The following is a 27,322-nucleotide window of genomic DNA, read 5'->3' on the forward strand; positions in this document are numbered from 1 at the left end:
AGATGGAGGCCCAGAATTGGTGACACCCAGAAACTTGCTCTTAACCCTTTCACTGCTGACTCCTTAATGAGGATAGGTTCATGTTCTCTGATTTCCCCTTCCTTCCAGTTCATGCATTATCATATTTTCAACAATAAAAATAACAACTAATAACAATAAATTGCTGTGTCTAAACTAAATTAATCTTTATCTCTTTCTATTTTTTACTTCCTCATTCTTCTAATTCACTGTTCCATTTTTTCATTTTAGATCAATGTGAAACTTGCCCACCTGGCCAGTTCTGCAGCCAAGAAGGTCTGGTTAAACCCACAGGTTCCTGTTGGAAGGGCTTCTATTGCTTTGGAGGAGCAACATCTCCCAATCCAATCGATGGCATCACGGGTGACATTTGCCCAGTGGGCAGGTATTGTGAGGCAGGCTCCAGCACAGGTAAGAAACTTTCCTGTTTAAGATTTTTGTGGAAAATGCGATTGGCTATGTATTGGAAATAAACTTGTTTTTATTTGTTTTGGGGATGTTGGTATCACTGACATAACCAGAATTCAGAGCCCATCCTTAAAGCCAGTGAGATATCTTCTGAGACTTTTTCAGACCTTGTGGAGAAAGTAGTGTTACATGAGACCTAAGATTTAAATAAAAGTTTAAAGTTCAAATTTATTGCCAGAGTACATACATGACATCACATACCACCCTGAGATTCTTTATCCTGCAGGCCAGGTAGAATTTCTACATGTCAGTAACTGTAAGCTGTACTCAACAAAAAGAAACAAACAGCCCCATTTTAATACATACCAATAAAATTTGGCATGAGACTTGTGAGAGTATTGGGAAAAAGTGGAAATAAAACCAAAACCACCAAATTCATGGGCAAATGAACTATTGCCCATGAATTTGAATAATCGAATTCTAAATATTTGGTATGAAAAAGGAATTAGACATATTGAAGACTGCCATGAAGAAGGATTACTTATATGCTTTGAACAATTAAAACAGAAATATGATTTCTTAATGGAACCTTCCACTTCTTTCTTCAGTTAAGTTCTTTTCTGCAAGAGAGGTGGGGTCCCACATTTGTCCCACCCTCAAGCAATGAAGTGGAGGGAATGTTTCAACTGGGAAATATGTCTAAATTTATAACTAGGATGTATTCTATTCTCCAAAGTGAAAGCACTAAGCGTGGCCTATAAAGATCAAAGGAGAGGTGGGAGTCAGATCTAGATGTTATAATACCAGAGGAATGTTGGTCTGATTAGTATCTGGGTAGTATGACATCAACAATAAATGTGAGATATGGAGTGGTTCAATATAATTTATTACATCAACTATATATCACGCCACAAAAAATACACAAATCAAAATCTAAAATGTGCTTTAGGTGTGACATCGAAATTGGAACCTACCTACATTCTACATGGTTGTGTGTGAAGGTAAGATCGTTCTGGCATGATATCACTGAAACATTAACAGGAGTGACCTTCACATATAACCCAGAGCTACACCTTCTGGGTTACTTTATGGAGATGAGCAATAAACTGACTAAATTTCAATTTTTTTTTGTTAAAGTAGCCCTGGCTGTGGCCAAGAAGTCTATAGCAATCACTTAGAAGTCCGACTCTCCCCTACTTATTGCTTGATGAGTAGCTGTATACCCATGAACAAAAAATAAATATGATACATTCATTAAGATATGGCAACCATACATGGATTATATAGGGGTTCAATTATAAATTTAGCTCTTCAATGTAAAGATGTAATATTCCAGAAAGAGGAGAGAAAATGAGAGCTCTGATGATGTGTGGTTATATTTTTGTGTTTGTGGGAGAGGGAGGAGGGATGGAAAAAGGAGGGAGTGGGATTTTTTGGTTTGTTTTGTAAAAATTTAATACATTTTATATGTATAAAAGTTTAAAGATCATATGAATATATTTATGGAAAATGGAAAAATAAAATATTTTAAAATAAAAAAACTATATTCAAGAGAAAAGATAACTATAAAAGAGAGAAATGAAGGCAAACTGACTGTGCCATACAGAAAAAAAAAATCACTAATAAATAATGTGCAAAGTTAAATGAGACTGAGTTTGCTGTTTCGGAATGTGATGGGGTGGAAGGATAATGACTGTTCCTGAACCTGGTGGTGCGAGTCATGTGGCACCTATACCTTTCCTGATGGCAGCAGCAAGAACAAAGCGTATCCTGGGTGGTGTGATCCTTCATGATTACTGCTGCTATCCGATAGCACTGTTCCATGTAGATTTTCTCAATGATTTCTTGTAAATTTTCTCAATGGTGGGGAGAGTTTTTCCTGCAATGTTCTGGGCTGTGTCCACGACCTTTTGCAGGGCGTTCCTCTCAAAGGAATTGTTTTCCCCATACCTGACCATGAATGCAGCTGGTTAGCACACTTTCCACTACACATATATTCAAATTTGCCAAGGTTTCTGATGGCATATCTGCAAACTCCTTAGCAAGTAGAGCCACTGATAAATTTTCTTCATAATGACATTAGTGTGTTGCATCCAGCAGCGATGAAAGAACAGTGATATATTTCAAAGTCAGGTTGTGTGAGATTTGTTGGGGAATTTTCTCATGATGTGCCAATTGTTCTTGTTTTTGATTTAATTCCAGATGTGGGATAAATGCATTATGAACACTTTCCAAAACATGTTCATAGAGTATTTATTTCAATCTTGAAATCAAAAATCAAGAGCAATGGATGTGCCATTGAAATATGTCTGTCAGGATGGATTGGTATACCAGTCTCATCTTCTCCATAACCTATTTTAAAACTAATGGAGTTATGGTCACTGGCCCCAAAGTGTATCCCCTCTGTCACTTCAATCACCTACCCAATCTCATTCCCAAATAAATCATCCAGTGTTGTGGACTCTCTAGTTGGCCTCTCTGCATTATTTGAGGAAGATTTCATGGACATACTTAACAAATTCCTCCCCATCCAACCCTTTGTTCTATGATTGTCCCAGTCAATATTAGGAAAGTTAAAATCTCGCAGTAACACCACACTATTATTCTTTAAAATATCTACAATTTCCTGACCCATCTGCTCCTCCACTTTCCATTGATTATCTTGGAGCCTATAACACAGCCCCAAACAAAATGATCATTCCCTTCTAACGTTAAGTTGTGGAGGTTTATAATTTGGTGGAGTCTTTCTCTTAGGGCGAGATAGGTGAAAGACAAGAAATTTAAAGGAGATCTGAGAAATAGAGATTGGTCCACACACAGGGCAGTGGTTATATTGCCAGAGGAAGTGGTAGAGGCAGATACAATTTCATCATTAAAAAAAACACTTGGACAGGGATAGGAAAGAAGTAGAGGGATAGGGGCCTAATGAGGGCAAATGAGTGTGGCCTGGATATGCATTAGGGTCAGAATTCGACTGTCAACTCAGACTCTGTAACCTATTTTTGAAATTATGTTTGCTTCAAGTTATGGGTGAATTTTTATTGCCTTCTTAGGGAAGAGTGTAGGAAATTGATACTTTGCTGCATGTTTCCTTCTTGTGAATCTTTGAGGAAGAATGTCGTATTCCTACCCAAAATCACATTGATACAATGAAAGAAAGAACAAAAACATTTTCTTGACGTAAGTCAGTCCTTCCCCAAATAAAGAATTGAAATAAATATATCAACCTTTATTACTTTTGCTTGGATTAAATACATCACTGAGGCTTTCCTTTGGCAACACACCTGATTCCTCATGTTATCTTCTTGGTGCTCCATTCCTCAATCTATTTATTCCTGGGATATGGGTGTTGCTAGTCTAACATTTATTGCCAAGCACCCTTGAATTTTCTGGAACATTTCAGAAAATAAATAAGAATTAAGCAGTTAAATCTTGAATACAGTAAAAATCCCCATTATTTGGCACCTATGGGGATTGCAGATTTTCTGGTTGACTGAGACTTACTCTTCCAATGCCTAAGACATCTGCAATAAGAATACACTGCTTCAAAGACAAAAGACTGCAAACTGTAAAGTAATTTGAAAAAAAGTCAGTATGTACTCTTTAATTATGTAAAGGTCACTTTAATCAGCTAATTCCCTTAACTTGAAAAATTTAAATACAAGCCCTGTCACTGTAACAGCATTAAACTAGCCACTACACTAACCGTGCCTCTGCATTATAACCTCCCGCCTTTCCCTAATTTACAGGTAAAGCCTTATCAACATACTTAATAGTATACTTTTCTTCTAAAAATATTTTTATTGATTTTAATAAAAAACATACAAAAAAATGCAATTCAATAAAATGATATGGATAGTGTTAGGTCTGCTTTGTTCATGAATGAGTGAGACAAACACCAGACTGAGTCGAAATCAGGGTTCTTTGTTCTTTATTACCGGATTGTAACACTTGCGACTAACAATGTTAGTCGGAGAATGCATTCTGCCGTTATCAGCAAAATGGTGATTTTTTATACCCTTGGATACATGCTTAGAACATCATCATATCATTACTTGTCCAATGACTAAAACTGTTGCTATCCTTTCCCTGCTAGCTTCCTGCCTCTCAATCCATCAATGTCTCTCTTATCTTGTAAGTACAAGGATGCATTCACATCTTGTTACAGCCCTGTACAGGGTAACTCCTTACACATTCCCATCTCATGATGTTTTACCTTACAATAGTTACACAAACTTAATAAAACATTCACTGAATCAAAAGCATACATAAATTGTAAATCTTGTCCATAATTCATATTCCAAATGGCATTTTTTTTTAAAGTAACAAAAAATAGGAAAATAATTGGAAGGAAAACTCAAAACCCCATCTAACAGCATTGCAGATGCTAGATATGATTAATATTAAAAGAAAAATGAAGATAAAAATATGTTATATATATATATATATATATATATATATATATATAAAGGACATGGAAAAGATATGAGTCAGACAATTTAATTACATTGAAGTGAAATTATAAAGTAAGAAAATGGCTCATAAATGACCCCCATAATGTCTGAAATCTTTTATCTGAATTATTTACTGAATAACAAATCTTTTCTGTCCTAGTAAATCTTCTCTGCATTCTCTTTATCTTATTGATATCCTTCCTGTCATTAGGCAATCAGAACTAAACATAATACTCACTCCTCTACTCCTCCATCTGTTCTGGCACTCTAGTTCCCCTTCCCCTGCAGATTGAGTTTAAACCCATCAGATGGAGCAGCATTAGCAAATCTACCCACAAAAATATTTGTCCCCCCTCCAGTTTAGATGCAAACCATCCCATCAGATCATGTTCCACCTTCCCTGGAAGAGATCCCAATGATCCAGACACCTGAAGCCCTCCCTCCAACACCATGTCTTTAGCCACATGTTAAGCTGCATTATCCTCCTATTTCTAACCTCACCAGCACAGGGCACGGGTAGCCATCATGATATCACTACCCTGGAGGTCCTTTCCTTCAACATAGTTTTTAACTCCCTGAACTCTCCTTTCAGGACCTCCTCACCCTTCCTATCCACATCATTGGTCCTGATATGGACCACAAAATCTGGCTGCTCACTCTCCCATCTGAGAATCACATGAAATCAATCTGAGTTATCTCAGAACTTGGCACCAGGGAAGCAACATACCATACGGGATATTAGAGCTCTTCCACAGAACTTAATCTGTCCCCCTAAATATGGAATCTAGATAAGACTCTAGATAAAACTCTAGTGGGCTAAGGAGTTAAGGATTATGCGGTTAAGGCTGGAAAGGGGTACTGATGGTAGTGATCAGCCATGATCTGTAAAATGGCGGTGCTGGCTCGACGGGCCGAAAGGCCTACTCCAGCTCCTATTGTCTATTGTCTATTGACTACAGCTCACCCCTTTTCCTCCCTTCCCTTCTTAGCCACAGGTCCAGACTCCATGCCAGAGACCTAATCACTATAGCTTGTGCCTGGTAGGTCATCCCCATCAACATCATCAAAAATGGTATACTTGTTATTCAGGGGAATGCCCACAGGGATTCCCTGCACTGCCTCCCTGTTCCCGTTCCCTCTCCTGTCACCCATTTATCCTCCTCCTGCCTCATAGGTATAGTAATGTCCCTGTAACATGTCAATCACGCCCTCTGCCTCCCAAATGATCTGGAGTTCATCCAACACCAGCTTCAATTCTTAAACTTGGGTTTTCAGGGGCTCCAGATGGATGCACCTCACAGAAGAAGTCATCAGGAATACTGCTGGCTTCCCTGACAACCCATATCCTGCAAGAGGAGCATTCCCCTGCCTTGGCTGCCATATCTTCTCTCTCTCTCTTTCACTCACTCACTCACTCTCTCTCTCTATTTCTCTCTATCTATTGCCACTGCTTCTTTTGGATTGCTACCACTCTATTCCCTAATATGCTGGTATTTGGCTGCTGGGGGAGGCGAAAAATCAAAGAAAAAACCTGTGGCCAATTTCAGGAAAAACTGAAATTTGATATATATTACCAGATAGACATTCTAATTTGTATTCCAATTGCTAAAAGATCAAAAAATGAGATTTCCTTCGGCGTTCCTCCAACCGGATATCACCGGGACTTGCCATGTTCTTGTCAAGCTCCTCACTGCTGCTCCTACCGGGCCTCACCTCCCTGAATCTGGCTTCTCACTGCTACTCCCAAGTGGTTCTGCAGAAGGAATGGGAGTATTGGTCAGAAAGCATAATGATTGACCCTTTGAAATTCCATTTGGTAAAATAAGTTACCAGAAAATTATAAGAACTACCATCAGGTATTAGCAGCAGATGTTGACGCAACTATTAATTTGCTGAACTGTGTTCCTGCCAGCAGAACTTACAGATTTTTACCATTAATAAAACTGTTAAGAACAAATTTTTGATCTGAGTTGGCAAAATAATTGACAATTTTAAATTTATTTTTTTGTAAATTAGGTGTTGATTGCCCACTTGGCTATTACAGCAATAAAACTGGGTTGACCTCTCCAAGTGATTGCACAGTTTGTGACCCTGGGCTATATTGTAATCAGCCTGGCAATTCATCCCCTCAAGGTCCATGTGCAGCAGGACACTACTGTAAACTGGGTAAGAGCAGTTTTTACATTTTGTTTTCTTGCAAAGTGAATAAATTTTGCAAGACCACATATAGTACTGACTCCAGGTTAGACAAGAACAATGTTTACCAAGTAATTTGGCAAGCACCACTTGGAACATTTAATATTAAAGCACAAAGTGTGGATTGGAGTTCTGTGTTGGCCAGATCAGTTAGAAATCAACCTTTTCTGTAGAATACTTCAACTTAGTAATTTTCCAAAATGGATTGGATAGCAGAACCAATATCTATCACTGTTACAGATATGACAGATTTATAGATATGTTTTGGGAAGGTTTTTTAGTGTAGGTCACATACAAATACTTCAAACAGATCTCATTTAAAATACTGGAGCTCTGCTCAAGCTGGACAGGTGGCACCAAGAGCCTTTGCAAAAGCTTTGGAGAGTGCCCAGGAGACTTCACTAATGGATTGCTGTTTTGAAAAGCAACAGATGAAAGAACTCGGAGGAGTAGGTTCAGAGTCGCAGGCTGTCTGGGAGAGCTGTATACTGTTCTAAGAGGGTTATGTGGTTTTGCAAGTAAAGAGGGAGGCTTTTCTCTGAGTGATCAGCAACAGCTTGAACTGGAACAGGACAAGCTGACAAGCTTGTGGAAAAGCCCCATTTGGAAGATGGGTTGTGAGTGCTTACTTCAGCCTGGTCAAAGCCCTTGTGGTTCATACAAGAGGAGAGGACTGGCTGCCAAATGTTTCTCTTGAAATAAGAGAATCTGTGGTGACCTGAAAGAAAGAGTTTATCTGGAAAACCCTGATGGGGTAGGTTTCTTCGGTAAGACACTGAAGTGGCTAATTAAAAGGAATCAGTTGTGGGTGTCCAGCGAACAACAAATCTCTCTCTGAAAAATGACAAGAACCTTTCTTTCAAGCACCAAAACCTGATGAACTTCAAAAATGTTAAATTCTGTGCACAGTATAAGAATTGCCTGCAACCAGTAAACTTGGAGGAATAAGAATCAAAGAACTTTTCTGAACTTACACACACATTACATGTGTGCTTAGCTTTCGAAGGGGGTTAAGTTAGATTAGTTAAGTTAATAGTGATAAGTTAATGTATGATGCTATTTTCATATTTAAAGATCATTAAAAGCAACTTTTGTTAAGTAACCATTTGTCTTTGTGAATATCTAATGCAGCTGGATTTTGGGGTCCTCTGGGCTCGTAACCCTTTCTTCAATACTAGATTTATTCATTTAGCTAATTTTCAATGTTGTAAAGGTTGAATATTTCATGGGGATATTGATGAAGAAGAGAATGTGGAACCAAATGATCAGTTACGATTTTAAACAGTTTGGTTTTGAGTTTAAGCGTATTTTAAATCTATTTTAACAAATATAAATTGACTGGTAACAGCAAAGCAACATTTTACCAGTGGTAGATATTAATTATTTACTCTTAAACGTGAAAGTAAATGTATATAGTTGCCAATTTATTATTAACAGCAGAAATTATTATTCCATATTAATGATCTTTCTGTCAGATGATGTAAATATTGTGCATGAAAGTAAGAAAATAATCAGTTTTTAAAAGTTTTAATTTTAAATTCAGACATACAGGCTCTTTCAGCACACGAGGCCGTATTGCCCAAATACCCCAATTAACTGACAGCCCCGGTACATTTTGAAGGGTGTGAGGAAACGAGAGCTCCCAGAGGAAAACCACACAGACACAGGGAGAATATACAAACTCCTTACTACAACATGGGATTCGAACCCCCGTCACTGGTGTTGAAATAACATTGCACGAAGCACAATGCTAACCGTTCATGTAACATTTTCCAGCACATGAAAACAAGCACAGAAATTTAATTGTGTGTAGCTATCTTGAGCAGAAATTCAAGTGCAATGGTATAGGTGTGACTGCAGTGGTTGTCACACACTCTGTGAGCTTCTGTCTGCCCTGGTGTCTATTGTCAAAGCATTGAAAACTATAAATGTTTCGGTTTAGATATTTCTTGCTTAGAATGTCTGCCCAACTATGTTAGTAAAGCCAATCGTTTCTCACTCGAATAAAGGGGGATTCTTTGATTCCAATCAATTCCAAAGGGCTTAGCAAAAGCCATCAGCCTGACATCAACAGAAAGACTATAAAATCATTATCAAAAGTACCATGTAGCACAAATGAGAAAGTACAATGCATATTGCCTACAATCTAGTGGAATATTTAGGTATATTACTTAGAGCAGAGACAAAATCATAAATTATAACATTTAATTGTTATAATTAAATTGCAGCAGTCACTTTGATTAGATGGTTCTAAGATGTACATTTAATCATGATCCAGTATGGATCAGTCAGTGAATCTAAAATATGTTGATAAATTAGGATTATAATGAATTGTTCATTGTTCACAGGTGCTCAAACACCCAATCCAACCAATGGGGTTGAAGGATTCCTCTGCCCTGCTGGTTATTATTGTACAAGTGGAACAACAAGTCCAGCTCCCTGTCCAGTTGGGACCTACAACCCTTTAAAAGGTGTAAATTCTACTTAGTGCACAAATTTATCTTGGATACCTAAAACATCAGGGAGAATTTCACCCATGTGCAATAAGGCTGGAGTTATTTGGTTTCAAGACACAATGCACGTAGCGTCAAGAAATTATTAAGCTGTAATTGGCCACCTGTGATTATATATTTTCTAGATCTACATAGAAACATCCTAAAGAGAATCACAACTGCAATATCAAGAAAATAAAACTTGTACTAATGTTTTATTTACTATAAAATATAACTTTTTAAAATGAAGTTATTATTTTTGCTGTCAGAGAAAATCAAGTTAAAAATAATGTTCAAATGAACTAACATTCTAAAGGCAAAAATTGGCAGTACCACTTCTGTTCAGCATAAGAAGCTCTAAAATAGATATCCATTGTCACATCATGGCATTTATTAGTCAAAGGCCAGACTTTGGCTGCCAGAGTTTCCCTTCTGTAACTCTTAGAAAGTATCTGGTTGTGTGAACATACAGGGGCTGAATTAATTCAGACATGCTCACCAACAACATCCAACTGTAATTTGATAGTGGACTGCTCATGGGGTCTAGTCAGATGGACCTGGCATGCATTGAGCAATTCTATCCATTCCAATAGAGGGTGAGGTGGACAGAAGTTTTTGTTTATTTGTATTTACAAGATTAAATTACAATTTATTGTGAAGTTCTTTAGTGTATTTGATGGCAAGAAAGATGTTAAGAGCAAAAGGGTAAGAGTCTGTTGATCATTTATATTATGACTTTGTACTTCATTGGAGAGAAAACAAATGTTTCATCTCATGCACAATGTTTCACTTTTCCATAATCCTGGCTTTGGTAAACTTCCAAATCAAAGTGGTACTGTGATTAAGTGAATTGGAATGAGAGCAAGAGAACAAGTACATTCTCAGAGCCTTTAAATATACCAGCTGTCTCAAAATGGGTAATTGGTTAGTCCATTGAAGTACAAATTCAGAATCAGAATATATTGTCAAGAACATCTCATAAAATCAGTTGTTTTGTGACAGCATTGCAGCTGCAAAATTTGATATAAATTACATTTTTAAACAATATAAATAAAAAGTGGTAAAGAAGAAAAAGAGAGGTAGTATCTGTGGTATGGCCCATTCAGAAATGGCAGAGGGCAATAAGCTGATTTTTTGTACCATTTGGTGTTCGTCTTCAGGCTCCTGTACCTCCTTCCTGATGGTAGCGATGAGAAGATGGTATGGCCTGGGTGGTGAGTGTCCTTGAGGATAGAGGTTGCTTTACAGAGGGAACACCTCTTGGAGGTGGCCTTAATGGAGCAAAGGTTGGTGCCCATGATGGCAGTAGCTGAGTTCACAACTCCCTGTAGTCTTCCCCAGTCCTGTACATTGCTATCTCCACACAGGGACAGTGATGCAACCAGTCAGAATCCCCTCCACTGTACCCCTGTAGAAATTTGCAAGTGTCTTTGGTGACGTTAAAAATATCCTCAAACTCCTCATGATGCATAGCCATTAGCAAGCCTCCTTCATCATTGCATCGACATGGAAGCCCCAGGTTAGTTTTTCAAAATTTGGTCCTTTATTCTTTCCGCTGCTAACCCCTCAGTAATGACTAGTTTGTGTTCTCCTGACTTCCCTCTCCTGAATTCCACAATCAGTTCCTTACTTTTGTTAACATTGTTGTCATCACACCATTCATCCAGCTGATCTATTTCACTCCTGTACACTTCATCATTGCCATCTGCGATTCTGCCGACAACCATGGTATCTTCAGAAAATTTGTAGATGGCCTTTGAATTGTGCCCAGTCACACAGTTACAGAGAGTAGAGCAATGGCCTAAGCATGCATCTTTGAGATGTGGCTGTGAATGATTGTCAGTGAAGAGGAGAAATGAAGGTCTGCTAGATCCCAGGCCCCATAAATAGTGCAAAATCAAGGAAATTCCTGGGAAGGTGGCCATTAGATTGCTCCCGGGTCTGAGCTCCAACCTTCCTGCTTTTCCAGTTAGACTACTCTCCAGGAAACTAAGCATGTGTTCAAAGAAAATGAATTACCTGACCTCATTTGTGACTGAAATGTCATTATTTTACATACCCACTCTGATCATTTCTAACATTAAGAAATTTTTTGTTTTTTTTTGCAGGAAAAGGGTCATTGACTGACTGCTTACCATGTGATCCTGGACATTACTGTTCCAATGTTGGTCAGGCCCAACCCAGTGGTTTGTATTTTGAGAGTTTTTATCTTGTTGTTTGTAAATCTGAAGTCAGATTTCTGTTTTCTCTCTGTTCTGCTTTGCTTTCCTGGTTCAACTATTGTAAGTGTTGTTACAAGCCCAAAGGACCCCAAAACCCAGCAGCAATAGATATTCACCATGACAAATAGTTACTTAAACAAAAGTTGTTTTTAATTATCTTTAAACATGAAAACAGAATCAAACTAACATCTCTACTAACTTAACTAACCCAAATTAACCCCCTTCTAATTCTAAGCACAAGTGTGTGATGTGCGTGTAAATTTAAGAAAAGTTCTTTGGTTCACAGTTCAATCTCACTTCTCATTCTTCCAAGTTCACTGGTTGCAGGCACTTCTTAAACTGTGCACAGAATTTAACATGTATAAAGTTCACCAGGCTTTGGTGCTCGAAAGGTAAATATTTACTGCTCAGGAAGGTTCTTAAAGGGTTTGGAGAGAGAGATAGATTTGTTGTTCCAGGATTTCCACAACCAAGGTACCTCCATTAGTCACCTCAATGTCTCGCTGATGAAACTTGCCCCATCAGGATTCTCCAGGTGATAATCTTTTTCTTTCAGGCTATCACAGATTTCCTTTCTGTTTCCCTTATTCCAAGGAAAACATCAGACAAATAACACTTCCAGCCATCCGCCACTCTGGATCTTTCTGTTTCCAACCAGCTCTTCCTGGCTCGCACTGTTCAGCTACTTTCAGTGTCACACACACTAGCTGAGAGAGCTTGTTTCACCTCCCTCTCTCTCTCCAACTGAGACTGCAAGAAAGCCCATGTGACTTTCTCACTTGCCACAAAACCCCCACCTTCTTCAGCAAACCACAGGAGTTATCCTTCTTGGTCAAGCTATTGTCTTTAGGTAAACAAAACCCAGGAGTGACCTTTCTGTGAGCACTAAAGATACTTGCAAACAGCCAGAGTGCCTCCATTCCAAGGCAATAGTCTATTCATTTTATGACATTATTTCAATTAGCACCTACTTGTGAAATGTGCATAGCATTCTCCATAGTTTCTGTAAGTTCACTGAATATGAACTCTGCAGTATTTCAAATAAGATCTGTTTTAAAATGTGTGTACATATGTAACCTACTCTAATTTTACTAAATTCTCCCAATATTTATCTACTCCATCACAGTATATTTTTAATGTCTAATAACTTTTTGTTAAAATGTCACACCCATTTTAACATTACACTGATGGTTGTTAAGATTATTGCTTTCTGTATTCCTGCAGAGATGCCCTAGTTTATTGTGGAAATGTTACATTTCTGTACCAACAGACAAATGATGATCCTTGATTTAATCCTTGATGTCTTGTTTCAATATTTCTTCTGCTTGTCGTAGGAGGGTGTTACGCAGGATTTTACTGCAATGCTGCATCCACGCAGCCTGACCGACATGTTTGTCCGGCTGGATTTTACTGCCCAAATAGCACAGTGACTCCTCACCCTTGTCCATCTGGTACCTACAGCAATGACACTGGAAACAAAAAGGAATCAAACTGCCAGCCTTGTCTCAGTGGACAGTTCTGTGATGGTAAAGAGGTCCAAACACTTGCATTCATTGAACTGGAAATGCATTGACAAACTCACATGGAGGTGTTAAAAGACTATTAAACTTAAAAATACAAATCTTTCTTAAAAAATCTAAACTTAAACATTTGCAATATTGGATGTCTGACACAAATTCCAGGGTAAATATGCTCCAAGCAATTCTAAAGGAAAAATCTGCATGGAAATTACTTCTGAACAATATTTAAATGTCTGCTTCTTCAGTAAAGGCTTATTTCCTGCTCCTTAGTGAGTTAAATTGTCGAGTGAATGTAATAAGAGCCCTTCACTGTGTGGGTAAGGAGCAGTTCATGTCCTCCCTTTGAATCACCCACCTGTCACAGGGTCACACCAGTCCTGCACTCAGCACTTAAGCTCAAATTGGTAGATCCCATTGAAAAGCAACCAAAATCAAGAATACAATGAAGGTTGTGTGAATCGTTCTGGGTCATTGCACAACATGGAACACAAATGCACCCTAACACCAAGTAAAGTAAAATACATAGACAATTATTTTTAAAATTTAAACATGCAGCATGGTTACAAGCCTTTCCAGCTCACAAGCCTGTGCTGGCCAAATACCACAATTAATCTACAATATTTCTATGTTTTTGATTGGTGGGTAGAAACTGGAGCACCTGCAGGATACCTAAGCAGGCATGGGGAGAACATTCAAACTCCTTACAGACAGCACTAGATTCTAACCTGTCTCGCTGGCACTCTAACAGCGCTGCACTATGGTAACCATGCCGTCATATTAGAATTCAAACAAAATATGTTGTTTAAATAGTATTTTTATTTTAAAAATTGTTTTTGTTTTTAAGGGTCAGGCAATGAAGCTCCTGATGGTCCTTGTTTGGCTGGATTTTATTGCCCCCCTGGTCAAAGCTCAGCTAGTCCCATATCATATGTCTGCCCGGTTGGCTACTTTTGTCCCAAAGGAACATCCATACCAGTGAAATGTAAGGGAGGAACCTATCAAGCACAGGAAGGCCAAGACCTCTGCGAACCATGTCCAGCTGGTTTCTTTTGTCCATTTGCTAACGGTAAGAAAGTCAATATACTATCCTGACTGACATCTAATATCTCTACCCCTCTCTGCAACTGGATCCTTGATTTTCACATTGAAAGACCACAGTCAATACAAATTGGAAGCAACAACATTTAATTGATCATCAACACAGGCGCACCCCAAGGATGTGTGCTTAGCCCACTGCTCTACTCATTATACACCCACGACTGTGTAGCCAGGCACATTTCCAATGCAATCTACAAGCTTGCCGATGACACCACAGTTGTCGGCAGAATCACAAATGGCAATGAGAAAGTGCACAGGAAGGAGGTAGATCAGCTCGTTGAATGGTGTAATGACAGCAATCTTGTGCTCAATGTCAGCAAAACCAAGGGGATTATTGTGGACTTCAGGAGGAAGCCAGGGGAACATGGCCCAGTCCTCATCGAGGACTCAGTAGTGGACAGAGTCAAAAATTTCAAATCCCTGGGTGTCAATATCTCCAAGGATCTGTTTTGGAGCCTCCACATTGATGCAATTACAAAGAAGGCTCACCAGCGGCTGTACTTTGTAAAGTGTCTGGCAGTGCGGTATGTCACCGAAGACTCTCATAAATTTTACAAGTGTACTGTGGAGAGCATTCTGGCTAGTTGCATCACTGGAGGCACCATTCTCAGGATAAGAATAATCTCCAGATGGTTGTTAACTCGGTCTGCAACATCACAGGCACCAGACTTCACTCCATCAAGGACATCTACATGAGGCAGTGTCTTAAAAAGCAACCTCTATTGTCAAAGTCCCCCACGACCCATGCCATGCCTTCTTCACTCTGCTGCCATCAGGGACAAGGTTGTGGAGCCTAAAGGCGACCACTCAGCAGCACAAGGACAGCTTCTTCCCCACTGCCATCAGATTTGTGAATAATGAATGAACCAAAGACACTGCCTTACTTTTCACGCACTTTTATTGTTATTATTTTATTTTATTTTTTATCGTAATGTCATAAGATGATTATAATATGAATGTTTGCACTGTGACGCTGCTTCAAAACACCATATTTCATGACTTGTTCATGACAATAAATTCTGATTCTGATTGATAATGGCTAATGCTAGCTTCTAATGCATGTCATTAGGGAAGCTCACAATATTTCTTTCTTGGAATTATGCCCATTTACATCCATTAGTGTGATTCCCATAACCTGCCGAAATCTATCTCTGCTCCAAGTTCTGGCATCTGCTGAAGGTTATGTATATTCCTGTTACCTATTGATGAAGTAAAGTTCGCAAATTATATGCTTGTTAAAACAAAACTTATTTAAGGGGGGGGGAATAATGCTGCAAAGTCTTCTCGTAATCATTAATTGTTAAATTTAGACATATAGCACCCAATTGACCTACAACCCCACCTGTTTTGAAGGGTGGTAGGAAACCCGTGCACTTGGAGGAAACCCGCACAGGCACGGGCAAAACATACCAACATCTTACAGACAGCATGGGATTCAAACCCTGGCTCTGTAATAGTGTTACGCTAACTGCGCTTCCTACTAATCACCGTTAATGTGGTTCAGAAATCACTGTTATCCAAATTACATCACAAATAAGAATGATGAAAATGTAGACTTCTGTGATGGCAATAGGAACCTATTTTTTAAATCTGAGTTTGTCAATGGCTTGTGTAAGTGTAAGAATGAATTTATTTTTAAAAATGTGAATATTATGTGTGGCAAAAACAATAACCATAGCAGAGTACCAGATCATTTGGGTTTAATGTCACATTGTTCCCATTTACCTTCTCACTTCAGATTCTGGTGAAAGGTTCCCTGAACTGTGCCCCAAAGGCTTCTTCTGTCCTATTGGCACCACTTTGGGCACAGAACATCCCTGCGCTGAGGGTACATATGGTCCTTGGCCTGGTGCAGTGAGTGCATTGGGCTGCGTCCCCTGCTTAGCAGGTTAGTAACAACAATTCATGTGTAGCACTAAAGAAGGATGAAATAATGTACACCTCCTTTGACGAAAGCAGCTGTACTTTGATGCAACAATATAATTATATTTACTCTGTCCAGTTGGATTGAAAGGAGTTCAAAGTTTAAGTGACTACCTGTTTTGCCTTATTTCTGATGAAGGGCCCATGCCCAAAACATGGGTTCACTTTAATTCCTATGACGAGTAGCTCCAGCACTTCTGCCAATTTGATTTAAATGGACATTGGTTTTAAGAGCATAATGTCAGCTTTCATTACCTTTTCACTCCATCAGGTTAATTTTACTAATTTCAGAAGCTTCTTTTGTTGGTTTCAGTGCAGCCTTCAAGTTGCGGTTTAAATTGCCAATATGAAGTTGAGCTTAATGTCTGTTGGAAATAAACCCCAAAACTCTGTAGACACGGTTGTGGAAGTAAAAGTAATGTCTGTTTTTTTTTTGCTGCTGAGTGACTTGCTTAAAACTCTTGTGCATCTCCCTGACAGGTATGCATTGTGCTTCCAATGGCCTCTCCAGTCCCACTGGACCTTGCCATGCTGGGTACTACTGTACAGCGAGTGCCATCAACCCAACTCCAATCAAGCATTTGGTATAATCAGAAAGAAACATTCTTAATTAAAATTATGTGAAACAAAATATATTAATCAAATATTTATACTCACTGGGTGAATTAATATTACACTGGTAATGCTCATGGAAATATTGAAATGGAAAAAAAAGCAACAGGTGAAATAGGCTATTCAGCCCCTCCAGCCTACTCTATCATTCAATACAAGTGTATCTAATCATCCATCTCAATGACATATTTTGTATTCTTCCTATATATTTGCAGTCATTTTCTACATAAAAATATCCAGTAATTTGGCATCTAAAGGCCTCTGTGGTGGTGGATTCCATAGGTTCTACCTTCTGGAGGGTATAATCTCCAGCCTAAATATCCCATCTTGTAAACTGAAAGTGTGACCCCGTTCAAGATGCTCAGCCAGAGACAACATCCAGTCTGCCTAGCCCAGTGAAAATTTTGCAACTTTCAATTAGATTCCTCTCTTTCTAAATGCCAGTAAATAGAATCTCTCCTCATGCAAGAGTCCAGCTATCCTGTGAATTACTGGGCTCTCTCTGTGACAAATGTATCTTTCCTTAGTTAAGGAGACTAGAACGAGACACAATATCCAGGTGGATCTCACTAAGGTCCAGTATACTTGTAGCAAGATATCTTGCACCGATATTCTAATCCCTTTGCTATGAAGGACAACATGCTCTTTTCCCCTTTAATTGCTTGCTGCAACTACATGTCCACTTTCAATGACTGGTGTACATTTCAGGAGACCTTTAATGAGTACAGAATGTTTCTGTATAACGTTTTATTCTGATGTTGTCTTGTGACAGGTTGATCCATGGAGGCAGATTTATGTGATATGATCTGCTGCACTAAATTATTTACATTTTTTAATGTTTATTAAAGGTTGATTCTGATAATGGCAGTTTTAGCGGCAATGATGTCTGCCCCATGGGTCATTACTGTCCAGAGGGTAGCAAATATCCACTGCCTTGCCCATTGGGATCATACTCTCCGACTGCAGGGCTGAGGAGTGAAGAACAGTGTCAGCGCTGTCCTATTGGGCACTTTTGCGATCAATTGGGACTGACAGACTTGAGCAAAGCTCAACTCTGTGACCCGGGGTAAGAGGTCATCTAATTTTGTCCCACATTTAATTTGTAAACTTTCATTCTTTGGTGTCACACTTTGTGTGTGTGTGTGTGTGTGTGTGTGTGTGTGTGTGTGTGTGTGTGTGTGTGTGTGTGTGTGTGTGTGTGTGTGTGTGTGTGTGTGTGTGTGTGTGTGTGTGTGTGTGTGTGTGTGTGTTTAAAACCCTTCTAAATATCAAGTCTGACATATTATTTGAGATTTTGATTTTAGCTTGGTTTTATTTTCTATCATTCTAGCTCCAACTAATACACTTTTCTCTGAATTATTCTCTGATCTCATTTTTTATTTTTTTTTTAGCCACACATATTCTGATGATAGACAGCTTCTTGGCTTATAGATGCTTGTTTATAACCTAAAGCTGAATATGTACAGTTCAAGAGATGCATTCGATTTTTTTCCACAGGTACATTTGCTATGCTGGCAGTACGGTACCTTGTCCTTCAGATGGCATTCAGGGTTACATGTGTCCCAGTGGTGTCTGCTGTCCTCCTGGTACAATTAGTGAGATACCCTGTAACCCAGGTACATACAATCCATTGCCTGGAGCTGGAAATTGCTTGCCCTGTCCTGCTGGAACCATTTGCATCAACAGTAGCACAGTTGAACCTGTCATCTGCCCCAGAGGTAAGTTTTTTTGTTTATTCATCACTTAATTGACAAATTCATTCTGACGGTTACATGAACGTCTGGAATATCTAGAGCAATGCACACAATGCATTTTGGCATAAGTGATTTTAAAATATATCCGCACTTGGGCTGGGATCTGTTTCATTCCCATTAGTGTTAAACTCAAAATATTATTAAGAGCATATACATAAATGTCAGGGAATGAAACTTCCTTTGGATTGAATTAGAGTACCCTCCATAATATTTGGGTCAAAGACACTTTTTTTCCTTTATTTGCACCTGTCTTACATTTTGTAATAAAACAATTCATGTGATTAAAGTGCATATTCCAGATTTTATTCAAGGTTATTTGTATATATTTTGTTTGACCATGTAGAAATTACAGCACGTTTTATACATAGTCCCCTCATTTCAAGGCACCATAATATTTGGGACATTTAGCTTCACAGGTGCTTGTGATTAGTCCGGTGACCTTGTATATAAAGCAGTCCAGAGCTACAGTCTAGCCTTCCAGGTTCGTCTTGCAGAGAGACAAGACCTCTTAGTGTACATATTAGTTTATTAAAGCTGTCTTATACCCGCACTGCTGGTGTGATTATTGTCAGTACAAGGGGCATCACCCGAACCTTAAGATTAACAAAATCAACTGTTTGGAACATCATTAAAAAGAAGGAGCGTACTGGTGAGCTCAGTAATCGCAAAGGGATTCCAAGGAAGATCTCCACTGCTGATGACGGAAGAATTCTCATCATAATGAAGAGAAATCCTCAAATGTATGTCCGACAGATCAGAAACACTTTTCAGGAGCCTGTTGTGGATGTACTGTCCACAGAAGATTCATCAAAATAAATACAGAGGCTATGTGGCAAAATGCAAACCACTATTTAGACACGGAAAGGATGGACAGATTCAAGAAGTATTTAAAAGAACCTGCAGAATTCTGTAAAAATGGTCTTGTGGACAGATCTTTGGCTTGGCTTCGCGGACGAAGATTTATGGAGGGGGTAAAATGTCCACGTCAGCTGCAGGCTCGTTTGTGGCTGACAAGTCCGATGCGGGACAGGCAGACACGGTTAACTACCTGGATGCATCCCCGATCCAAACACTGGCACCTCCTGGTCTACGTCCTGGTGCGAGAAAGAGACAAACGAGATGTGCTCCATACCAGGATCATGCCCAGCTCGGAATGCCACACTGACCACCGGCTGGTTCGCTGCATGCTCAACCTGCACTTCAAGCCAAAGTGGACAGATGAGACCACGATTAACCTGTGGAGACTTAAAGGAGATCTTCTATGGACAGAAGTCATTGGCATAGCCACATCTACTCCTGAAGTGTGTTTCTGATCTGTCCGACATCCATTTGTGGATTTTATTCATTATGATGAGAATTCTTCTGTTATCAGCAGTAGAGGTCTTCAAATCAAGTTACCTTTATTTATCGTTCATACATACTCGCACAGTAAAGATGAAATAGCATTTTTCCAGGACCGCGGAGCATATTTACATAAATATAGGTTAGAATAGAGGCTAAAACAATGAAATATTAAAATATTAAGAAGTAAACAGAAAAAATTTCTACGGTACACTATCTACATATGTTCTGAGAATTCAGGAGCTTGATGGCTCGGGGGAAAAAAAAACTGTTGCCCTTTCTGGGCGTAACAATCTGAGTGCTACGGTACTTCCTAGCTGATGGCAGAAGGGAGAACAGAGGGGTGTGTGGAGTCCTATTGACTTTCGGTTGCATCGTGTGGTGTAAATGTCCTTCGCGGTAGGAAGAGAGCCCTCAATTATCTTTTCCGTTGACTTCACTATCCTCAGCAGGGTCTTGCAGACCGAGGAGGTACAGCTTCCAAACCAGGCAGTGATACAGTTGCACAGGATGCTCTCGATATATCCTTGGAATACCAGTCCCTTTTCAATTAATGAGCTCACCAGTACGCTATTTCTTCTTAATGATATTCCAGGCTGTTGATTTTGGTAATCCTAAGATTCGGACGATGTCTCTTACCGTTTTACTTTTGCTTTTCAGCCTGATAATGGATTATTTGATTTTCATTGGGACATCTCTGGTTCTTCTGTTGAAAAATGGCAACTACAGACTCCAAAGGTGATCAAAAGCTTAGAAGCAGGCCTAGATCTCTCTTATACCTGCACCAATTAAGCAATTAAACATACCTGAATACTCACAAACACCTGTGAAACCAACTGTCCCAAACATTATTGTGCCCTGAAATGGAGGAACTATATATAAAAAGTGTTGAAATTTCTATATTGTCAAGCCAAAATGTGTACAAATAAACTTGAATGTGCACTTTAATTACATGTGAATTGTTTGATTACAAATGTAAAACTGTGGAGCACAGGGGAAAATAAAGGAAAAAAAGTGACTTTGTCCAAGACATTATGGAGGGCACTGTATGTAAAAGCATGATCAAAGTAAACGACTTCCCGTGTTCAAGGATGAGATAGGGAACTTTCTTCACTATAGAATTAATACGAGTGAGAACAATCATTTGGGATAAAATTCAACTTCAAAAGCACAGAGCAATTGGTAGCCAATTATCTTCCCAACATGCACACTGGTTGATATTCCTTTACCTCCTGAAGTTGAACCGAACAACCATTGAGAGCACTAATATCAGAATGCTCAAATACCCTTCTCCAGAACATCAACTTCCACATTAATGGGAATCAAGTAATTGTCAGAAATTGTCAGGAGATTTGAACAGCAAAAAGTAGAAGTTAATCAGCATTATTTGTACTCTGGCTCCCAACAGCCAAGGAGGCTGCTTCAAAAGTGCAGAACCTATGAACCAATTACTTTCACAATTTGGTGCTAATTTCATCCTATTTGCCTGAGAAAAAAAATATCGTATAACTAATCTAACAAAGTTATTCCACAGATTTGCATTTGCACCCTTCACGTTTAGAGTAACAGGAGCAGCACTTAAATGCGTAGAAGGTTTGATAGTCCATTGTGTGGCCTGTGAAATAGTTTCGAGGTGTAAGTTTTGTTCACTGAGAATTTATTTTCTTAATAAGATCTGATGGATCAGTCAGTTGCCTTTCTCATTCTCTCTCCTCCAAAGTTGAAGAAGCCATTATCATAGCGGTTAGCGCAATGCCTTTACAGCACCGGCAATTAGTGCCAGGGTTCGAATCTTGCGCTGTCAGTAAGAAGTTTGTATGTTCTCCCTGTTTCTGTGTGTAACCTAAATGTTGGTTAGGTAAATTTATCTTTGCTGTATGAAGTTCGCTGTTTGACCTGCTGAGTTTCTCCAGCACTGGGTTTTTACCTGTACATTATTACAGGTTTTGTCTGACCACTTACTCTTCCAGGCTACTATAGTTTCTCACAATCAAGTCTTCCATTGCCATGCCCAGAAGGGACATATAACGCATTGGAAGGAGCCTCTTTCTCTGATGCGTGTGTAAGCTGTTCAGCTGGCTTCTTCTGCCAAGGTGTGGCAAATTCTGAGCCTGATGGTGAGTGCCGATTCCTAATATAAAAATGTATTTAACATATTTCAAGTCAAAAGACAATACAAGGCAAACAAAAATGCTATTTTGGTAAAAACAAGAGGTAGGTCATTACTTAAGTATGTAAGTGGATTTGTATTGACCTTGTGAGCACCTCATCAACTTGGTCCACCTCTTTGATTTGCTAGTTATGGAAGATTCGGAATTAGTCTGGCTCCTGTTACCAAAATCTCATTGGTTTTTACAAGCTCTTTAATTCTTTCAAAGGCTATCAGTTTGAATAAGTTCTTGCAGCTGAGGGGTGGCACAAAGGTGCAGCTAGTGTCACTATCTCTCAGTTCCAGTTTACTGCCTCAATCCCGACATGTCTGAGTGGAGTTTTTATTTCCTTCCACATGCATGGAAGTTAGTGGGTTAATTGACTACTATAAATTCCCCCTGGCGGGAAAGTGCATGGTAGAATCTAGAAGGAGTTGATTGGAATGTGGCAATAATAAAATAGGATTGGTGAAGGATGTGTGTAAACAGTGCTTAAAGGTCACCATGGAGTCGATGAGTCGAAGGGTCCTTTTCTGGGCTGGATGATTCTATGACTTGAAAAGCAGTATCACTTTCTGTTCTAGGTCCATGCATGGGAGGATATTACTGCCAGGGAGGAGCTAAAGGTCCAGTACCACAGAGTAACCCAGCATTTCCCATAAATGGTCCCTGTGCTGTGGGTTATTATTGTCCTACTGGCACCAAATCACCAGTTCTGTGCCCAGTGGGAACTTTTAAGAATAAAACTGGTGAGTGAAGAGAATTAATATATTGTACAGGGTTTTTTGATCCAACAATTATTTAGCATTTTAAGAATAAATACTGTATCAGAGAAATTTGAAATGATCATATGAAGTCCATATTGACATGGAAGGAATAATTCCACGACTCTACTCTTGGATGTAAATCGCAGGGTATCAGTTGCATGTCAGAAATTGTCAGGAGATTTGAACAGCAAAAAGTAGAAGTTAATCAGCATTATTTGTACTCTGGCTCCCAACAGCCAAGGAGGCTGCTTCAAAAGTGCAGAACCTATGAACCAATTACTTTCACAATTTGGTGCTAATTTCATCCTATTTGCCTGAGAAAAAAAATATCGTATAACTAATCTAACAAAGTTATTCCACAGATTTGCATTTGCACCCTTCACGTTTAGAGTAACAGGAGCAGCACTTAAAAGTATAAAAGGGGCTAATATAAATCTGTATTAGATGTGTAACTATAGAAACAGCATGATACATGATATCAGTTTATCACTTTAAGGATTTACCGTATACAGGTACACGATCCTTTATCCAGAGATCTAAAATCAGGAAAGCTCCAAAATCTGGCAAGTGGGGACCAAAGGTAGGGGGAGGCGGCCGAGGGACCGGTGGTCGGGGGAGACTGCCGGGCAGTCGGGGAAGGCGGCCGGGGGAGACTGCCGGGCGGCCGGGGGAGACTGCTGGGTGGCCGCGGGATTGGCAGTCAGGGGAGACTGCTGTGCAGCCGAGGGACCGGCGATCGGGAGAGGCAGCCGAGGGACCGATGGCTGAGGGAGACTGCCGGACAGTTGAGGGAGATGGCCGGAGGAGACTGCCAGGCGGCCGAGGGACCGGAGGTCGGGAGAGACGTCCGGGCGGCCAAGAGAGACCTCCGGGTGGCCAAGGGATTGCGGTCGGGGGAGACAACCAGATGGCGAGGGACTGCAGTTGGGGGAGGCAGCCAGGCAGCTGTGTGGCCCCGGTTGGGGGAGGCGGCTGAGAGACCATGGTTGGGGGGATGGCCGGGTGACTGGAAGGGGGTTGGGGTAGATAGGGCAGCACAATTTTAGTGGGCTTTCCGAAATCCAGAAAAATCCGAAATTCGGAACTGCACTGTCCCCCAAAGGTTCCGGATAAAGGATCATGTACCTGTACATCTTTATCACTATCTTTCTCTTCTCATCGAACACCACCAATATTCCCCCATGTCACTTTTACTCTGTAGAATGACTAAAGCTGAAATCTTTAAGGTTTGGAATCTGTATAGAATTCAGCTTGTCAGCAGAAGACTATATTAAATTATAGATCAATGAAAAACACCTCTGTGAGTTCATTTAACCCGTAACTATGTATTGGCCGCAAATAATTCACTGCAATCACGTAATAGTCTGAAAACACCTGGGATTATCTGCTCTCGGACTGGAGGGGAGACCACCTAGGAAAACAAGGGGCTGTAGGTTTCTATGAGGTATGCTGGACAAAAGTGGCGACACCCTGTAGGCAAAAGTTAAAGAATTTCATGTATATTATATTCTAAATTTAGTAATACATGATAATAATGGAACTTTTATCTTTACCTTCATCAGGAAAGCAAGTGGGTACCCGCCACCTTTCCAAAAAAACATGAGATACCAATTTTGTCATTTTAAGTAAGATAGTTGCAAAATTACTGCTGATTACAGTACAGAATCACCAACATATCCCCCTGATGGACCCACTTACTGTTGATTACAGTACAGAATCACCAACATGTCCCCCTGTTGGACCCACTTACTGTTGATTACAGTACAGAATCACCAACATGTCCCCCTGATGGACCCACTTACTGTTGATTACAGTACAGAATCACCAACATGTCCCCCTGTTGGACCCACTTACTGTTGATTACAGTACAGAATCACCAACATGTCCCCCTGATGGACCCACTTACTGCTGAATACAGTACAGAATCTCCAACATGTCCCCCTGATGGACCCACTTACTGTTGATTACAGTACAGAATCACCAACATGTCCCCCTGATGGACCCACTTACTGTTGATTACAGTACAGAATCACCAACATGCCCTCCTGATGGACCCACTTACTGTTGATTACAGTACAGAATCACCAACATGTCCCCCTGTTGGAACCACTTACTGTTGATTACAGTACAGAATCACCAACATGTCCCCCTGATGGACCCACTTACTGATGATTACAGTACAGAATCACCAACATGTCCCCCTGATGGACCCACTTACTGATGATTACAGTACAGAATCACCAACATGTCCCCCTGATGGACCCACTTACTGATGATTACAGTACAGAATCACCAACATGTCCCCCTGATGGACCCACTTACTGATGATTACAGTACAGAATCACCAACATGTCCCCCTGATGGACCCACTTACTGATGATTACAGTACAGAATCACCAACATGTCCCCCTGATGGACCCACTTACTGTTGATTACAGTACAGAATCACCAACATGTCCCCCTGATGGACCCACTTACTGCTGATTACAGTACAGAATCACCAACATGTCCCCCTGATGGACCCACTTACTGATGATTACAGTACAGAATCACCAACATGTCCCCCTGATGGACGCACTTACTGATGATGACAGTACAGAATCACCAACATGTCCCCCTGATGGACCCACTTACTGATGATTACAGTACAGAATCACCAACATGTCCCCCTGATGGACGCACTTACTGATGATGACAGTACAGAATCACCAACATGTCCCCCTGATGGACCCACTTACTGCTGATTACAGTACAGAATCACCAACATGTCCCCCTGATGGACGCACTTACTGATGATGACAGTACAGAATCACCAACATGTCCCCCTGATGGACCCACTTACTGCTGATGACAGTACAGAATCACCAACATGTCCCCCTGATGGACCCACTTACTGTTGATTACAGTACAGAATCACCAACATGTCCCCCCTGATGGACCCACTTACTGTTGATTACAGTACAGAATCACCAACATGTCCCCCCTGATGGACCCACTTACTGTTGATTACAGTACAGAATCACCAACATGTCCCCCTGATGGACCCACTTACTGTTGATTACAGTACAGAATCACCAACATGTCCCCCTGATGGACCCACTTACTGTTGATTACAGTACAGAATCACCAACATGTCCCCCCTGATGGACCCACTTACTGTTGATTACAGTACAGAATCACCAACATGTCCCCCTGATGGACCCACTTACTGTTGATTACAGTACAGAATCACCAACATGTCCCCCTGATGGACCCACTTACTGTTGATTACAGTACAGAATCACCAACATGTCCCCCTGATGGACCCACTTACTGCTGAATACAGTACAGAATCACCAACATGTCCCCCTCATGGACCCACTTACTGATGATTACAGTACAGAATCACCAACATGTCCCCCTGATGGACCCACTTACTGCTGATTACAGTACAGAATCACCAACATGCCCCCCTGATGGACCCACTTACTGTTGATTACAGTACAGAATCACCAACATGTCCCCCTGATGGACCCACTTACTGCTGAATACAGTACGGAATCACCAACATGTCCCCCTCATGGACCCACTTACTGATGATTACAGTACAGAATCACCAACATGTCCCCATGATGGACCCACTTACTGCTGATTACAGTACAGAATCACCAACATGCCCCCCTGATGGACCCACTTACTGTTGATTACAGTACAGAATCACCAACATGCCCCCCTGATGGACCCACTTACTGTTGATTACAGTACAGAATCACCAACATGCCCCCCTGATGGACCCACTTACTGTTGATTACAGTACAGAATCACCAACATGCCCCCCTGATGGACCCACTTACTGTTGATTACAGTACAGAATCACCAACATGCCCCCCTGATGGACCCACTTACTGCTGATTACAGTACAGAATCACCAACATGTCCCCCTGATGGACCCACTTACTGTTGATTACAGTACAGAATCACCAACATGCCCCCCTGATGGACCCACTTACTGTTGATTACAGTACAGAATCACCAACATGCCCCCCTGATGGACCCACTTACTGCTGATTACAGTACAGAATCACCAACATGCCACCCTGATGGACCCACTTACTGTTGATTACAGTACAGAATCACCAACATGCCCCCCTGATGGACCCACTTACTGCTGATTACAGTACAGAATCACCAACATGTCCCCCTGATGGACCCACTTACTGTTGATTACAGTACAGAATCACCAACATGTCCCCCTGATGGACCCACTTACTGTTGATTACAGTACAGAATCACCAACATGCCCCCCTGATGGACCCACTTACTGTTGATTACAGTACAGAATCACCAACATGCCCTCCTGATGGACCCACTTACTGTTGATTACAGTA

The 27,322-nt window shown here is 40.3% G+C and overlaps 1 protein-coding gene across 1 annotated transcript in view; it reads left to right on the forward strand.

Moving 5' to 3' along the window:
- LOC138741060 (neurogenic locus notch homolog protein 4-like) overlaps positions 1-23,409 on the forward strand; it is a 50,784-nt gene extending 27,375 nt beyond the window's left edge. The window contains exons 15-26 of the mRNA XM_069894546.1: positions 250-429; positions 6,897-7,046; positions 9,425-9,547; positions 11,677-11,754; positions 13,125-13,316; positions 14,155-14,376; positions 16,147-16,296; positions 16,812-16,915; positions 17,792-18,009; positions 18,441-18,661; positions 22,009-22,155; positions 22,773-23,409. Coding sequence (XP_069750647.1) covers positions 250-429; positions 6,897-7,046; positions 9,425-9,547; positions 11,677-11,754; positions 13,125-13,316; positions 14,155-14,376; positions 16,147-16,296; positions 16,812-16,915; positions 17,792-18,009; positions 18,441-18,661; positions 22,009-22,155; positions 22,773-22,945 — 1,958 coding nt within the window. The 3' untranslated portion in view covers positions 22,946-23,409. The remainder of the gene's footprint in view (positions 1-249; positions 430-6,896; positions 7,047-9,424; positions 9,548-11,676; positions 11,755-13,124; positions 13,317-14,154; positions 14,377-16,146; positions 16,297-16,811; positions 16,916-17,791; positions 18,010-18,440; positions 18,662-22,008; positions 22,156-22,772) is intronic.
- Positions 23,410-27,322: the final 3,913 nt, after the last annotated feature.

Source organism: Narcine bancroftii, chromosome 8, assembly GCF_036971445.1.
Source record: "Narcine bancroftii isolate sNarBan1 chromosome 8, sNarBan1.hap1, whole genome shotgun sequence".
Taxonomy (NCBI): Eukaryota; Metazoa; Chordata; class Chondrichthyes; order Torpediniformes; family Narcinidae; genus Narcine; species Narcine bancroftii.